Genomic DNA, 16,856 nt, shown 5'->3' on the forward strand with positions numbered 1-16,856 from the left:
TATATACTAGAATGTACTGCTTGAATTATACATATAGAATTTGTATGTTAATAAAACAATGCCTTTAGATTTACAGGTTTCAGAGTAGCAGCCATGTTAGTCTGTATTCGCAAAAAGAAAAGGAGTACTAGTGGCACCTTAGAGACTAACCAATTTATTTGAGCGTAAGCTTTCGTGAGCTACAGCTCACTTCATCGGATGCATTCAGCAATAAGAAAGCTCATGCTCAAATAAATTGGTTAGTCTCTAAGGTGCCACTAGTACTCCTTTTCTTTTTAGATTTGCAGTTAGCAGGTTTGTACATTGTTCTGTCATGCAGCTGTAGTTTGATCTTTGTCAAAAGACCTTCATATTATTCCATTGGCAGTGGCTGGAGTTAGTTACCTTACAAAACTATTTTGGCTTTGGTAGGAAACCTTGTAACTCTGATATTAAGGCCTCAGTGGAGGGTGCTGTACTCAGATCCATCTTGCTGAACAATGTCTCCTCTTTGTGAGCCTGAATGAGGAGCTTTCATACTGGATTGCTGGGTGTTGTCAGGCACAAACACTGCACGCTGAGTGGGAGGTGATGCCCAGGAGGGAGAATAGCCAGCCTTAATATCAAAGTAATTGCTTTGGGTAGTTTCAGTACTTACCTATGCCCTGAACCAGGCAATGAAAGCTGGGCCAATGCAGGGCCACATGCAAAAATGCTAAACCTAGAAAAACGAAAATGTTTTGAACAACTCAGATATATTGTTAAACATTGTGTATGCAATACAAACTCTGTAAAATGAGCATGCTACTCTTTAGTTGTAGTATATTAGAGATTCAGACTATTACCGTTGCTGTCGACAAAAATTTGTCTGACAAAGACATTATCTGAACTGCCCGTTGGAAAGCTGCAGCTGTTAAATGAATCAGAGTTGATTTGCGGATTAAGCCACACTTTCCTGTTGTCATTGCCAAAATAACAGAGCTGCGTCCTTCTTTGTCTGAAGTTAAGCTAGCAAAAGTCACTTTTGGCAACTCTACCTGGTCCATTTAATTCATGATTTACTCTGACAAAGAACCTAATTGAAGAAGGCTCACTTGAAAAATATTCACTAATTATTTTGTCAACACAAACGTAGGGGAAATAACCATTCACACCCCACACGGAAGCAAGACACTGCCCACTTTAACCAATCAAATCATTGCCAGTAGTGGTGTGAATGAATATTTTCTTTGCTGTACCAGCCTCATTGACCAAACACTGAGCCGGCAAATACACCAAAGTGGGACTTCAGCAATTTTTGTTTCTGACCAATACCTTTAAAGTCACTTATGTAAATTGCATTAACTTTTAAAAGGGTGCCTTGTGTTAAGCAGCACATTTCTACCTGAAATGTTACTGATTCTCATTACAGGTTGTACATGACATTGTAGGGAAAATTATTACTGCACTTTCAGTGTATTTTTACGTTTTGCGTATGTGCTGGCACCTTCCATACAGCAACTGGACAAGAAACTAATGATTAAAAGAAAATGTAAAACTTCAAAAATTGGCAGAGGAATTCAGGGTGAGGGGAGCACTAAAGGTAGTACCTGTAACTGTTCGAGGTTTATTTTTTTTAATTGATGGTGCCATATAAATGAATACTGTATCTTTCTGTGTTCTAGTGGCAGCTTTGATAGTGTGTGGGTAAACTTGAGATTTGCACGTGGTGCCTGGGCAGGCAGTGTATGTGGGGAAAGGGGGAGGAGTTGCTTCAAATCCACACTCATGGTCTGCCTGCACAACTGTTTAAAAGCAAAATCCCTCTTTCTCATTTAAAAAAAAAATGAGCTACTTCTCTGAGTAGCTGTGACCTTCACCTTTTTTTAAACCTCTGTTCAGCCTTGGAACACAGTAGAGCACTGTGATTTTATTGGCATTTGTGTCAGCCACACTGGTGGTTCTGTAGATTATGATTCTGTTTTGGCCTACAGCAAGAGGGTGAAGGATTTTTTTATCTCATGTTAACACCTCTTTAAAAAAGGCTAGTCTGGACACTCTCCAAGTCTTTGTTTCAGGGCTTGTCTTCACATACAGCGCTATAGCAGCGTAGCTGCAGCACTTAAGTGGAGACGCTCCTACACTGACGGGGGAGCTTCTCCTCTCCGTGTAGTTAATCCACCTCCGCAAGAGGTGGTAGCTATGTTGTGGGAAGAAGCTCTCCAATTGACATAGCACTGTCTACGCTGGGGGTTAGGTGGGTGTAACTTTGTCACTCAGGGGGTGGATTTTTCACACCTTTGAACAACTTAGTTATACCGCGATAGGTCTGAAGGGTAGACCTGGCCTCAGGCTATAAATTGTGTGGTTTACCCTCGGAATCATCCTATAGTCAGAAGGCATAATCAGATCTGTAGTCACTTGCTAGCCCTGTCACTGTCTCTTGTAACATTGGGTATATCTTAAATTCCTTCATTTTCCCATCTGTATAATTAAAATACCTACTATGCAGGAATGGTGTAGTAATGGCTTTCATTCATGTTTGGTAAACGCTCTGAAATCCATTGGGAAATACTAATAGATGAGCAAAGTTTGATTTATTAAAATAATACCATTGAAATGTCTCAATCAGGATTGGCTTCTGTCCCCTCCCCTATTATGAGGAATACCTAAGTGACAGAAGACAACATTTTAAAAGTGACCTGTCTAGGAAAATATTTAGGCTGCTGTATGATATGCAAAGAAGGCCTAAAATGGGGGTGTGTTGTGTTGTCTCCTACTCTCTCCCCCGTAGTCCTCTCTCAACCTGTAATTGAAGGGGTCAGGGTGCTGAATCCTTAGCAAAGTGGACTCCTCTTTCAGTTTTTTTAAATTTAACAGGAGTCAACTCAAATCTCCATCCCACAGTTTCAAACGGTATAAAAAAGTCACTTCCTAGTTCATAAGTATAAAGGAAATGAAACCTGATGAACTGATGACCTCTAATGTCCAACCACCCCTAGCAGACGGTTGGACAAGACAACCAACATAGGCGAGACCTGACTGTTAAATGTTAGAACAAATAAAACAAGTAAACCCTGCTCCGATGAGGTATGCATGCTCTCACCCCCCCCAAAGGGGGGAGGGGGAAAAGCTCTTATGTGATTCCTTCAACCTGTGTAGAGAGAAGGGTGGCTGGCAGGATCCAGGCCCACAGCTTCAGCAGCACCAAGGCCCCATGGCTGAGCCAGGCTTCTGCTCGGAGTCTACCTCCACTACCCCTTAAAGGGGAGAAAGACTTGTTTGACTTGGGCTGCTTCTCATCTCTTTTCACTATTCCTCTACACTGCTGTCCCACACCACTGAAGATGAATTTTAATTACAGAAGTAAGGTGTAGGAAAGGAGAGTAAAGCATCTGGCATTGCTGGAAAACAAAATCTTTGTATATATGTTCCTGTGGGCAGGGAGTGTCACTTCAGGAGCCTAATAATAATAATACCCATAATAATAAATGTTTGACTATTTCTATCTTACAGACTACATTGGCTGTTTTCAACTAGTCTCGTTATTAATGTAAAAATTAGTCTTGTTTTAGAATTTACAACATTTAAACTCCAGTATTAATCTACTTTTCAATCTTAAAAATTGATCTTAGAAGTGACACCTTGAAAACTTCTGTAATAATGTAGGTTTCAGAGTAGCAGCCGTCTTAGTAAGTATCTACAGGTCTGATGCAATACCATTTCAAGTTGCTGAAATGTCTCCCTTTGATTTCAGTGAGCTTTAGATCTGGCTCCAAACAAGAGGACTGAGTTGGTAGGATGTGGTGGTAAGGTACTGGGTTAGATTCTGCTCTCATTTGCTTCCTGATAATTTTGTGACTTAAACTAGTGAGTGTGGCTGATTAAAACGCCCGCCACCCCCAACCTTTAAGTGAGAGGACTCTAGCCCATTGAGTCAATTGTCCCCTTCTCGTTGCCTAGCCAACTCAAAGTTAGGTCTAACTTAATAGTGGCAAAAATTTGTTTCCTTCTCTATAGTCAGTATTTCTTATTTAAAAAAAAAAAAAAGAGGCAATGCTAGCAATTCAAGAAAACTGAACAGCTGTTGATGGCAGCCACCCTATGGTTACTTACAGTGTGATATCTCACTGCTCTATCAAAAGTGTCATTGCATTTTCGGATTCCCTGTGTAAGCTGTATGAAGCATTCTCATTGGATGTTGGGTGGTGAAGCTAGCCTGTGCTCATTGGCAACTCGGGGAAACTGGTCTTAGCAGTGTAGATAACACCGGTAGTAAGAAAACACTTACCTTAGGAGAGAGGATGAACTTTGACCAGAAATGCATAGTAACTGTTTTTGATTTTGCTGAGTCTTATTTACAGCGGAAGCTAATGAGTCTCCTGGCCGCACCCTTGGGCTGCTCTACTGTTGTTAATGGGTGTTTTTCTAAACATATGATTGCAGTGGTTTGACTACATCTGTTTTCAAGCCTGCCTAGTTTGTGGACACACTTAAATTGGTTTTAGCTTAATTTGGTAAACAAGTAAATCAGTAACCAGCAGGGGTTTCCATCCAGCTAAGCAGATTTAAAAACTAATTTTAGTTGAACTGGTGCAACTTGTCTTTAGAAAAAGGCTAAGACTGTCTTCTGTTTAGAGGCAGGAAGTATGGGCTAGGTTTACAAGTTGAATTATGGACCCTTTGAACCACTCAGATGCCAGTTTGCGGAAGAAAGGAGGCATGACAGCAATCTTCCACTCATGTGAAGCCTAAAGGATCCTGTGGTAACAGTTAAAAAAACAAATAGATAAAATCCACATAGGTCTAGAAAAGCCTCTGCTTTATATTCTAATACCTGCTGTAAAATAGCCTTGCCTTTATATTGTGTCTCTATTTTAAAAAATTTACTATGTATGTATGTATGTATTGAGGAAGCAGCCCTGGAATGAGCCACATTGGAAGTGAAACATGGCAGTTATTAAACAGTAATAGCAATGCCTCACTTCAGGACAGGAAGTTGAAATTACAGGAGGGAATTTGTGTAGAGGAGATGACTACCCAAATTAATAATGGCCAATGGGAGGTGAATTACCTCCAGTTGTTACAGTATGGGGATAAATTTCTGAAATGGCACATTTGATAGTGCAGCATTCTCTGGCACCATGTTGAAGCATGGGTTTAGTACAGAATAGTAAGAGCGCCACCTAGCTACATGCTCTAGCACTATGGGTGGTGGTTAGGGGTTGGTTTGAATCAATTGACTTAAAAAGTCAACAGGAGTACTTCCATTTAAGTATTTGATCAAAAACCATGTAGTCTCCTGGGCTGAAGGCATTGTACATACCTATAGGGCTAGTCTATAGCATGCTTGGGCAAGCACGCTTTATTAAAATCCCTTTCTGTAGTGGAGGGTGTCCAGCTTTTGGAAGAAGTTGTCATGCAGGCTTCTGCATCCATGCTTGACTTTCTTTCCAGCAGGATTGTTGCCAGCCAGGGTTTCTTTTGTAATGTGCCCAGAGTGCCTTAAGAAACAGACCAAGAGAAAGGGCTAAAAATGCTTTTAGGGATACACATGCATAAAGGCTAGAGAACAGTAATGGCAGCTCTTTATAGTGCTGTTTTTTGGGAAAAAGAGGAAAAGATCACAAATGTGTTCAGTCTTTTATGTTTCTCCCCTGATATGTGGCCTGAAATCTTGAAGGTCAAAATTTTTGACATTCATCTCTAGGTTCTTAACTTAATAACCTCTCAGTCATATATAAAAGTTATCATTTTCTGGTAGCGGAAAACTTGCTTATACTATAGCAAATCCTGCTTTGCTGGAGCCAATCTCCTGCTAACTTTTACCGGATCCTAGCCATCCCACTCACGAAACAAAAACCGCTCCAGAGTTTCCTGGCTTTGATGTTGCTTCTGTAGCATTTGTGTATAGGCAATGCTACAGTGTGCAGAACCTTGCAAAAACACCAGCTCTTACACCCAAGCATTGATGCTGGTGGAGTGTTCAGGGCTGTCAAAGTAAAATGTCTCATGGGCTGGCTCTGCCATATAAGAGTGGCTGGGGAGGGGAAGATGGTGAATCTGAAGAATAGATGGGGACTGCAGTGGCAATGGTTGCTTTAAAAATAAATCGCGTAACTTGGTTGGTTTTTACTGTTGTACATATTTCTGGAAAGCTGGAGAAAGTCTCACTGTGTGTGCATTGCTATTGCTCATGTCCATCAATGCACTGAATGTGCTTATAACTAAGTTGCTGTATTGAGGGTTGTCACTAACATTTTACCATAGTGATGAGATGGAAGAAAAAACCAAACCGTTATTATTAGAACAAAGTACCCGCGAGTGCTTTCTCCTAAGAGAGTGGTAATGTCACAATGTTTCTAAAGTGATGGAACAGCATCCTAGTGACTAAGTTGATGGTTTAACAACTGCCATGTTTCACCTCCATTGTGGCTTATAATTACAAGACACAGATGAATCTATCACTGGAATGGCCAAACTTACTGACCCTCTGAGCCACATACAATAATCTTGAGAAGTTTGAGAGCTGCAAGATCTGCCGAGGTGCTGGGCTTCTGGCCCACCGCCCCTTCATGGGGCTAAAGCCTTTACATCCCCCTCCCTGCAGGGCAGAAACCCCTAATCCTACCACCTTGCTGCAGGGCAGATACTCCGAGTTTCTTCCCCCTTCTCGTCTGGTAGGCAGGGAATGCGGGGTGCGTGGGGGGTCCACGAGCCGCACTTTAACTGTAAAAGAGCCACATGTGGCTCACGAGCCACAGGTTATCAACGCCTGATCTGTCACATCACTGTTCATCTACTTTCCTCCATCAAACTGAATTAGCAGGTTGCTTATTATGCAAAAGTTATTTACTAGATAGTAGGAGGGGAAAGACCGGTCCATTGGCTTTGGTGAACCATGTCTTTAATGGTGTTAGTTTACAGATGTCTCATAGTCTTAAGTATTGGTGGGAAAGGCCTTGAGTGGACTGTTTCTGATTCCATCTGGTTTAGATAGAAACCTGTAAATCTGCATGTTTTAAAAAGTACTTTATAGATGTTACTGTAGATTTAAAAATAAAATTACTCCAAAGGGATATGCTGCATATCCTTCTCCTAAGTCAGGTCCTGTAATAGAGACTTTGGTGAACTGAGACATCTCTTAAAGGGACTGGAGTTCCATCTTAAAGGCCTTCTCTTCTTTGCTTAAAAAAACCCAACAAACCAAACCAAATCCCGCTGATATCCAAAGCAAATGGCTGATTGATGGCCTCTAGAATAGAGCAAATGGTTTTGTTGTTGGTTCAGTGCATGTCATCCATGGCCTCTTCCTTTTTAGTTTTTAGGGTAATCACTTTAAAGCCAAAATTACTGGAAACTTTTAATCACTTTAAAAGTTTCCAGTAATTAAACTAGCAGAAACTAGTTACCCATTCTTACTTAGTACTTGTTTTGTCACTTAATTGTGTTTGTTGCCCCCCGCCCTCCCATAAAATACACTTTTTATTTCTTACGAATAGTCATTAATCTGTTAACATGAAAGCTGTCTGCATGAGGTGGCTCTAATACTTTAAGTTCTCTTGAAGTGAAAGGCAAGGGAATAGCTAATTGTTTTCTGAAACTTGTTTTGTTTTTAAGTATCTAATTTTAACTCTCTAAACAAATTTTCATATTCAAAGAATAGAAACTGATGTGCAGTGTATTTTCCCTCTTGTTATGTCTGTGTTGGTTTTTATGCACTGCTGTGGTTTTGTTTGTTTGTTTTAAGATTAGTTGTATGATCTTTAGGGGGTGGCTGTCATGCTCCTGCCAACTCTGTATGTTGTTCAATTACTTTTTGAAAGAAACAGAGAAAATCATTATTTGACGGTGGAGCTGGAAAAATTACTAGACTTCTGAATTCATAGAATATCAGGGTTGGAAGGGACCTCAGGAGGTCATCTAGTCCAGCCCCCTGCTCGAAGCAGGACCAATCCCCAACTAAATCATCCCAGCCAGGGCTTTGTCAAGCCTGACCGTAAAAACTTCTAAGGAAGGAGATTCCACCACCTCCCTAGGTAACGCATTCCAGTGTTTCACCACCCTCCTAGTGAAAAAGTTTTTCCTAATATCAAACTTAAACCTCCCCCACTGCAACTTGAGACCATTACTCCTCGTTCTGTCATCTGCTACCACAGAGAACAGTCTAGATCCATCCTTTTTGGAATCCCCTTTCAGGTAGTTGAAAGCAGCTATCAAATCCCCCCTCATTCTTCTCTTCCGCAGACTAAACAATCCCAGATCCCTCAGCCTCTCCTCATAAGTCATGTGTTCCAGTCCCCTAATCATTTTTGTTGCCTTCCGCTGGACGTTTTCCAATTTTTCCCCATCCTTCTTGTAGTGTGGGGCCCAAAACTGGACACAGTACTCCAGATGAGGCCTCACCAATGTAGAATAGAGGGCAACGATCACGTCCTTCGATCTGCTAGCAATGCCCCTACTTATACGTCCCAAAATGCCATTGGACTTCTTGGCAACAAGGGCACACTGTTGACTCATATCCAGCTTCTTGTCCACTGTAACCCCTAGGTCCTTTTCTGCAGAACTGCTGCCGAGCCATTCGGTCCCTAGTCTGTAGCGGTGCATGGGATTCTTCCATCCTAAGTGCAGGACTCTGCACTTGTCCTTGTTGAACCTCATCATATTTCTTTTGGCCCAATCCTCTAATTTGTCTAGGTCCCTCTGTATCCTATACCTACCCTCCAGCATTGCATTGTATTAAGAAATAGTTTTTCCTCTTGGTAAACTACAATGTTGTTAATAAATGAAATCCTAATCACTATAATTTTGCTTTTTAGTTTTTCCAATCTGAGAATTTACCCTCATGGATTAGTATTGGTGGATCTGCAGAGCCACAGCAATGATATTAAAGGAAGAGATGAAATTGATCATGTAAGTATACCATTAGCCATCTCAAAGCACGTAGAAGAAATCCTAGCAGTTTCTTTGAATATGTCAGCGTGGATCCCACTATAGGTGAATGTGTCCACAAGATCTGAGTCTTTTGAATAGCAGTGTCTGTTGCGGCTGGCCATGCATCCTGTACCTCCTTATGCTCTCATGCAGGAGTAAAAGTGGCTGCCACCCTCCCCTCCCCTCGCCTCTTACCACCTGTGGCAACAAAATAAAACCGTGGTGTCCAGCCCACTATCTCTTAGAGTCAGGCAGAAGATTTAGCCAACACTATCTACTTGATTTAGACTCAAGAACTAACACTGTGTGTGTGTGTGTGTGTGTGTGTACATACTTGCTCTAGTATACTGATAGAACTAAATCTTTCAGGATGTCTTTTTGTGGCCATATGAGGCTACTGAGGACATTTTACCTAGATAGATCACCAGATGGCTGGTGTACCGCCCACTCCACCGGAGCACAAACAATGTCTTCTGCCAGTTTCAGGAATATCTACAAGGCAGCAGTGTAGAGTAACCCACTGACTTTTGTCAAACTTCATGCCCTTAACTTAGCAGCCAGGTCAGATGCCAAGTTTGGGAGAGCTGTACTGCAACTGCTGTTCAACTGAAGCGCCTTATTCCCGCCATCCGGAGGTGACACTGCTTAGTGGTAGTGCAAACTTCCATATGCTGCTGTGTCTTGATGCCAAGTTGGAGAATCAGCTACCTTTTTACTTAGAATGAGAGCCTCTGTATGCCCATTTGATCCTTGGCCTCCAGGCTGATACTGTCAATAAATGTGCCAATTGTGGTTGTAGCTGCTGTCATGTGGATACTATTCACTAGGAATTGGGCTAAGACTGCTAACTTCACATTGTCATAAAGTTGACCAGATCTGTATTGGTAACTTACAAGTGAAAGGCTGTGTGTCATTACTTTTCTCTTGAGATACCCAGTGTGACAGGGTGTGTAAACACCGCATTGAAAGGGCCAGGGCCAGCGTGGGCTCTGTGTGCTAAGGTAGCTATGCCAGTCATGCATGGTAAAGAGGAAGCTGCTATCAGCAAGGGGGAAGTCCTGAGAAGGAAGTGGCTGCTGAAGCAATAGGAGGAACCTCCCAATGCCAGAGATCCTATACCTCCCTTGTGTCATTGCCCTCCCACTCCCCCCCTGGCTCTGCAAAGAGTCAGGTGAACCCCAGAGAAGCCCAGGAGGGAGAGACTGGCTTGGCTACCTGGCCAAGAGTCCATAAAGCTGCTACCCAGGCACCCCCAAAGTAATGTGGTGCTACTGACCTCTTTCAAACTCAGCCTAACCCCTTCCTTCCATCTAAGCACAAATTGTGTTAACTCAGGGCTTGGACCCAGGCTCTCAACACTCCACGAGCCTGAGTCAAGCCAGGATCCAAGGTTCGAGACCTGTTGCTTTACAGGGTAGACACAGCCCAACTGGACTTGTGCTTTGGGAGTCCACCAAAGGCATTCCATGCTCCCGTGTGCTGACTTTCTTTGTCCTCTTGACAGTCAAGTGTGGTGGTTAGTCAAGGTTTCCCACACTGCATCATGAACCAAGGGTTAGAGCGGCCCTGTGTTGGGAGGGTACTATGAAGGTTGGGTGGCTGGACTCAGGCCCACATAATGCAGTGTAGATGCTGGTTGGGACCCAGGGTTCAACAGTTCCTAACCTGGGGTTACAAATGAGTTTAGACACTCAAGCCGTAAGTTAACAAACCCATGGACTGCTAACTGGAATCCTGCTGACTCTGGGCTCTTACCCTTTGGGTATGTCTACACAGCAATTAAACATCTGTGGCTGGCTAGGTTAGCTGACTTGGACTTGTGGGGCTATAAAATTTCTGTGCTGACGTTCAGGCCCAAGCCTGAACATCTGTACTGCAAGTTTTCAGCTCTGCAAGGCTGACTCAGGCCAGCTGACTCGGGCTTGTGGGGCTCGGCTTGTGGGGCTGATAAATTGTGGTGTAGGCATTCTAGCTCAGGTTGCAGCTTGAGTCCTGGGACCCTCCCATCTCACAGGGTCCTAGAGCCCCAAACCCAGCCTGAGCCGGAAGTCTACACTACCGCTAAACAGCCCCATAGCCTGAACCTGGCGAGCCCAAGTCAGCTGGCATGGGCCAGCCACGGGTGTCTAATTGCAGTGTAGACATGCCCTAAGATGCTGGGGCCTGGACTGGGCTGGGCTGACCTCAGGGTGATAATTGGGCGTGACCAGGGGCCCCAACCCAGCTGTATAGGCACCACAGGGAGACTCTTTTTACACATTATTTAATGCTATTTCAAATTAATGTATCGTGGGTGGGGAAGTGTATTTCTGAACTTCGTAAATTCAACATCTTTCATGTTTCTTACAGCTACTAAATAAGATAGAAGAAAGAATGAAACAGTTGTTTCACAGCAGTATCAAAAGGGTAAAGCGGTATGTTATTTTTAATGTATCATCACCATTTAACTTGATTTACATTAACATTGAAAGTGAGTCAAATCCTGCTTTGTTACACAGGTGTAAGTAGGGCCTAATTCTTCTGAAGCCAGGGAATCACTCTGGATTGACACAGAATTTGGTTAAACGTTTTGATCCTGTAGTGTAGCGGACAGGTCTGTGGACATACCTTTTGATTTACTGCTAATTTTTCTTTCTAATCCTCAGGTTTGTTCAAACAAATGCATGTATATAAATATATTTTTGTATAATTTTTTGAAAAATTCATATGGCAGTTAACTTTTGTAATAAATACCTGTTCAAAGAAACACTGTCAAGATTGGTAGGCGCAAAATTGAGTGCTTGGTATATAGCAAATTCCACATTACTTTTTTTTTAGTGGGAGATTTTTGTTTCCCAGACACATTCTATAGTGCTGTCTAGTACTGGTAAGCAACCCTGTTGTAACGTACCAATAGCCAACTATCTCTGCTGTGGTGGAGTTTGTAAGGAAACTCGGTTTCAAGTTTCTAAGAGGCTATTAAAATCACCAATAATAAATTACTGCCTTTCTATATCTATATGTATATCTAATTTTTAGAGAGAGAGACACAGACTGTTATTGGTTTTTTTTTGTTTGTTTGTTTGTTTTTAAGTCTGAGTATGTCTGCTTTTTCAATACCTATAAATGTGGTGGTTTTATTTCAGAATTGATAAATATCGCCACTCGGCTTGTTGTTAAATTGTACATAGACTACGCCATTGTGTAATACTAATCCTTTGTATACTATGTAATAATTATGATACATGAAGAGAGAAAGGGAATCCAAAATAAAGAAAAAGTAGTTTGAAATATTTTCATAACAATTGAGTTGAATAAATAAAAAATCAGAGAAAATAGCATTTTAATTTCAGTTTGATATTTTGATGTGCTCAAATGGTGAGGCTATCTTGTCCATGTGTGTTTATTTTATAAGGACTGCAAAGGTCTTTCACTCTCTTTCACTCTCAAAGCAGAACAGCCAGAAATTGCAGGTCCTGATTTTTTTTGCCTTCTCATATTTGTGCTTGTCGATGTATATTTTTGTACTTTCTCCCACTGTGTACTGCCATCTAGTGTCTCTCAGAAGGTATAATTTTGACTTTTGTCCTTTAGAATCACTGGACATTCAAAGATCAATTTATTTTTTCAAAAAGCTTAATTTTCCTAAATATGAAACAAATTAAATCAGTGTTTAGACGGTATTGCACAGAAGAATAACACAAGCATTTTGATCTGTTGGTGTCACCTTAACCATGAACACTGAATGTGAATTTCTTTTTAAAGCTAACTAATTTTTTAAAACTGAACTTATACTCGATTAAGAAATTGTAAAATGACTTACTAGAGTCATCCAACTTTGAGGCTGCATATCTGAGCCAGACTTTCAGAAATTAATGCAAATTCTGGTGGAAACATCTAAATGTGTTTCACATCTACGTTAAGAATAAAGGCAGACAGTGCTTAAACTTGTTTAGTGTCTTTTTGCCCATGTTCTGCATTTGTGTCATTAATTTCAGTTTCTAGTTTCAAATTAAGTGTCTAGTGTTCCACAAATCCTCTTCCCCAGGATAAAAGATTGATCCACACACAGGTTGCTAGAGTAGTGCTAAATTAAAGTATCAACACGCAGATTCTCCTGTAGACACTAGCAATCCTTGTATATTTGACTGCTAGCTAAAATATTTCAAATAACCTTCTTGAGCATTACACACAAATTGGAATAACTTCGTATACAGTGCAATCTTACTGAATACAAGAAAAATGTAAAAATCACATTTGAAAATTTTTATTTTTTGTATGAATGCTATTTGGATTGTATATTCTTGCAAAATCGTAGATTAAACATGTATTTGAGTTGGTGTCCACTACATTCAGTTATGTAGTACTGCATTCCTAATGATGATAAGAAAATGTTAAGTACTATGGGGGTGGGAGAGCATCTCTAATGTATTGCATTCATGCTAAATTAAAGGAGAATGAGGAATGTTTGTTAACTTTCAGAGTGAATCGTGAATAGTTTTTGTTTTCCCCTTCCTTAGATTGCCAGCAACTGTGAGAGGAGGAGCCATTGATAGATACTGGCCCACGGCTGATGGGCGTTTGGTAGAGTATGACATAGATGAGGTTGTTTATGACGAAGAGTCGCCTTATCAGAATATTAAAATTCTACATTCGAAACAGTTTGGGAATATTCTTATCCTCAGTGGGGATGTTAGTAAGTATAGTCTCTTTACAATGTGCTGTTGCTCTGAAGCTGTAGGTCATTTGGATTCTATCTTGTCAGAACACCCCTTTGTTAGTTTCCCTGCAAGTAAGAGGTTGTGTGGATTTTTTTGGTGTGTGTGTGTGTGTGTGTGTGTGTGTGTGTGTGTGTGTGTGTGTGTGTTTTAAAGGCACCTTTTTCAAAGTATCAAACAGAAAGTTTCAGAGAAAATGTATAAGTGAAGAAAACTCTCTTATATTTAACCCTTTCCCACTCCCCAGGCTATGCAACCTCTGAGAGTTACTTTAATGGACAGGAAAGCAAACTCAGTGATCTATCTTCTAAACAACTGCCCATTATTTTAAAGGACAAATGAAATGATTTTACCTAGTCTGCCTTAAGGTTTCATAACCTTGTTATGGGCTTATTTTCCCCTGTAAAATATTTGGGCCTTTGGTGACTTGCTTTCTACTTGTTACTAATTTTCTTTGGTTGAGGCCAGCTAGGGGTAGCCAAATCTCAGCCTTTTAGCAGTCTCAATCTCCCCATCAATACTACTTCTTTGAGTACTTGTACATGTCCATTCTGATTTAGGTGTGTGCATGCCCTGAGCACAGCTGTCGGAAATGTTTCCTCTAGTGGTATCTGTTGGCTCAGCTCTGGCACCCCCTGGAGCTGTGTGATCATAGAACTGATATAAGGGGCCCGCTGAGCCTGCACTCTTCAGTTCCTTCTTACTGTCCGTGACGGCTGTTGGAACTGCCTCTTTGCGTTTGCAAAGTGCCTTTAGTGGTTCTCTCTATAGTTTTCCTGTACATAGTTTCTTAGTCTAGTTTTTAGTTGTTTTAGTGTAGTAGGGGTAGGGCTCCTCTCCATGCCCGGAGAGGCTGTCCGTCCCTCCCCCAGTACCGGGGCATGCCTCGGTCACTGAGGTTTAAACAGCATGCTTCCTGGGGCAAGCCTATGCCTGCCAGCAACCCTCACTTAAGTTGTCTCAAGTGTCTGGAGGAGGGCTACAGGAAAGAACATTGCCAGATCTGCCGTGATTTCAAACCCCTCTGGTGCGCTTTGCAGGCATTGTGTAGACAAATAAATAAATATATATATATATAATAAAATGATAGCCCAGGGAACTGCTCAATTAACTGAGGTGTAAGAAAAAGCCAGTGAATTAGCAGAGGGTATGCAGTAATGCCCCCACCTGCAACTGGCTGCTTGTGGTCACATCTGCACAGAGTTCACTGACCCTAGTAGGGGTCATCATGCAGATCTACCCATGCAGAGTAAGTGATGGGATGGGGACCGAAGTAACCATAAAAATTCCATGCAGGGAAAGCCCTTAGTTCTGGCATGTCCTCACTTTGGAGAGCTGGACTTTGTAACATTAACACTTGTAAGTGTTGGTGTTTTTGTTCTGGAAGAATATAAAATCCATGCTGGTTTTCACACTGACAATACACAGCATTGCTTTTAAGATGCATCTGGTCTACTGTAGTTAGTAATTAACAGACTTACAAATGCAAAGCTTCTGACCAACTTTCTCTTTGTTCCTTCCAGATCTGGCAGAGAGTGACCTGGCATATACGCAAGCCATAATGGGCAGTGGGAAAGAAGACTTCACTGGGAAAGAAGTGCTGATCCTAGGAGGTGGTGATGGGGGTATACTGTATGAAATAGTCAAACTGAAACCAAAGATGGTCACCATGGTGGAGATATCCTTTCAACAAATGACCATTCATGTTAATGATCCAGCATACTCTTCCTTATGTATCTTGGGACCTCAAGTTAAATGTCTCTTGTATGAACTTGTGTTGGGAGACTGGTTCTGTCTAAGCCAAAAAATAGGAATGGTTTTAGACCCAATCACTACAACATGCAGGCGCTGACTGTGAGATCTGATCCTGGCCAAGTTTCTAATCCAAATCGTAGCTCTCGAACAGCATTTTCTGCACTTTGAGTTGGATCCTGATTTCCTTATTTAGGTAACTTAAAGCCATTGATGTCAATGGGAATGTCACCTGATTAAAGACTTCATGATTTGGTTCTTGATGATGATGGCATATGTCAACCGTATCCTCTTTCTCAGATATCAGTTAAAGAAAACGATCCAAAGGTGGCTTCATAAATAAGATTTCAAAGTTCCGTTTTCCAGATATGATTTGCTATTAGTCACTGTACATAGCAAATTTCATTAGCTATAAACCAAAATAATTATCATCATCATTGTACTAAAACATTGCACTTTTAAAATGTATGGTAAATTATGGTGCCAACAATGCTGGTTGGAAAGAATTTTTTTTTAATATAAATAATATCTTAAACCTCTAATTGAGGTTGGGAATTAATTCCTAAACCTAGATGTTGCAGTAAATATGTATTACTATTTCTCCATAAGATTGACTGTATCTCTTTGATAAAAGGATAAAACCCCCAAAACTTTGGTTAATAAAAGGTGAACAGAATTTAATGTTCCTTAACTAACATCAAACATTGACCAAATGGTGATCGACGGGTGTAGAAAATACATGCGTAAAACATGTGGAGATGTCTTAGACAATCTTAAAGGAGAATGTTATCAGGTAATCTATCTGTTGCCTTCATTGCAAGTAACTTTTACAAATGAAAATATGATTTAGACCTAGATTTAGATCTGGCAGTTTATTGTTTTGGGGAAGTTTTTTGTATGCCATCTGACTTCTTAAGATTTTCTTTCCTACTATTTTAGGCATAATCCGTATCTGCATTTCTAAATCATAGTATAGTTTGCACTAGGGTTTGGATTCAAAACACTGATTCATTAATTTTGAAATATTTAACTCTGCATCTCCAAACCCACTCTGCTTTCTTAATATTTACAACCCACACTTGGAATAATAAAGAAACTTGAAGCGTAATAATGCATATTGGCATCACCAAACCTTGTTAGTAGCTGAGTGAAAATAGGTAATATTAATATAAAATTAGAGTATGGCATCTAATAACTCCCAGTATAAACTGGCAGAGAAGTAATGCAAATCATAAGCTTAATTCAATTGCTAGTACATCATTCAGAATCTCAGATATAGTTCACATGATTGGGGGGTTAATTTGGTTTTATCTGTGCTATTATTTGCTTGAAATCTGTTGGCAAATTCTATTCATACGAGTAAATATTCTACCCTCCCTCCCCCATTGGAAGAAAGAAGAAACTGGGTTACTGAGAAGGGTATGTAACATATCATGTCTGTCAGAGCAGGTAAACTAGCCCACAGCTACTGGATCATAATTCGGTATTTTAACTGCAAGGTTATTCTTCCTAAGG

General features: G+C 40.9%; 1 protein-coding gene across 1 annotated transcript in view; it reads left to right on the forward strand.

Moving 5' to 3' along the window:
* Positions 1 to 16,856, forward strand: part of SMS (spermine synthase) — an 80,514-nt gene that overhangs the window by 38,349 nt on the left and 25,309 nt on the right. The window contains exons 3-7 of the mRNA XM_074968177.1: positions 8,778 to 8,871; positions 11,242 to 11,306; positions 13,392 to 13,567; positions 15,113 to 15,267; positions 16,045 to 16,134. Of these exons, the coding sequence (XP_074824278.1) occupies positions 8,778 to 8,871; positions 11,242 to 11,306; positions 13,392 to 13,567; positions 15,113 to 15,267; positions 16,045 to 16,134 (580 nt within the window). The remainder of the gene's footprint in view (positions 1 to 8,777; positions 8,872 to 11,241; positions 11,307 to 13,391; positions 13,568 to 15,112; positions 15,268 to 16,044; positions 16,135 to 16,856) is intronic.

This window comes from Natator depressus, chromosome 1 (genome assembly GCF_965152275.1).
Source record: "Natator depressus isolate rNatDep1 chromosome 1, rNatDep2.hap1, whole genome shotgun sequence".
Lineage (NCBI taxonomy): Eukaryota > Metazoa > Chordata > Testudines > Cheloniidae > Natator > Natator depressus.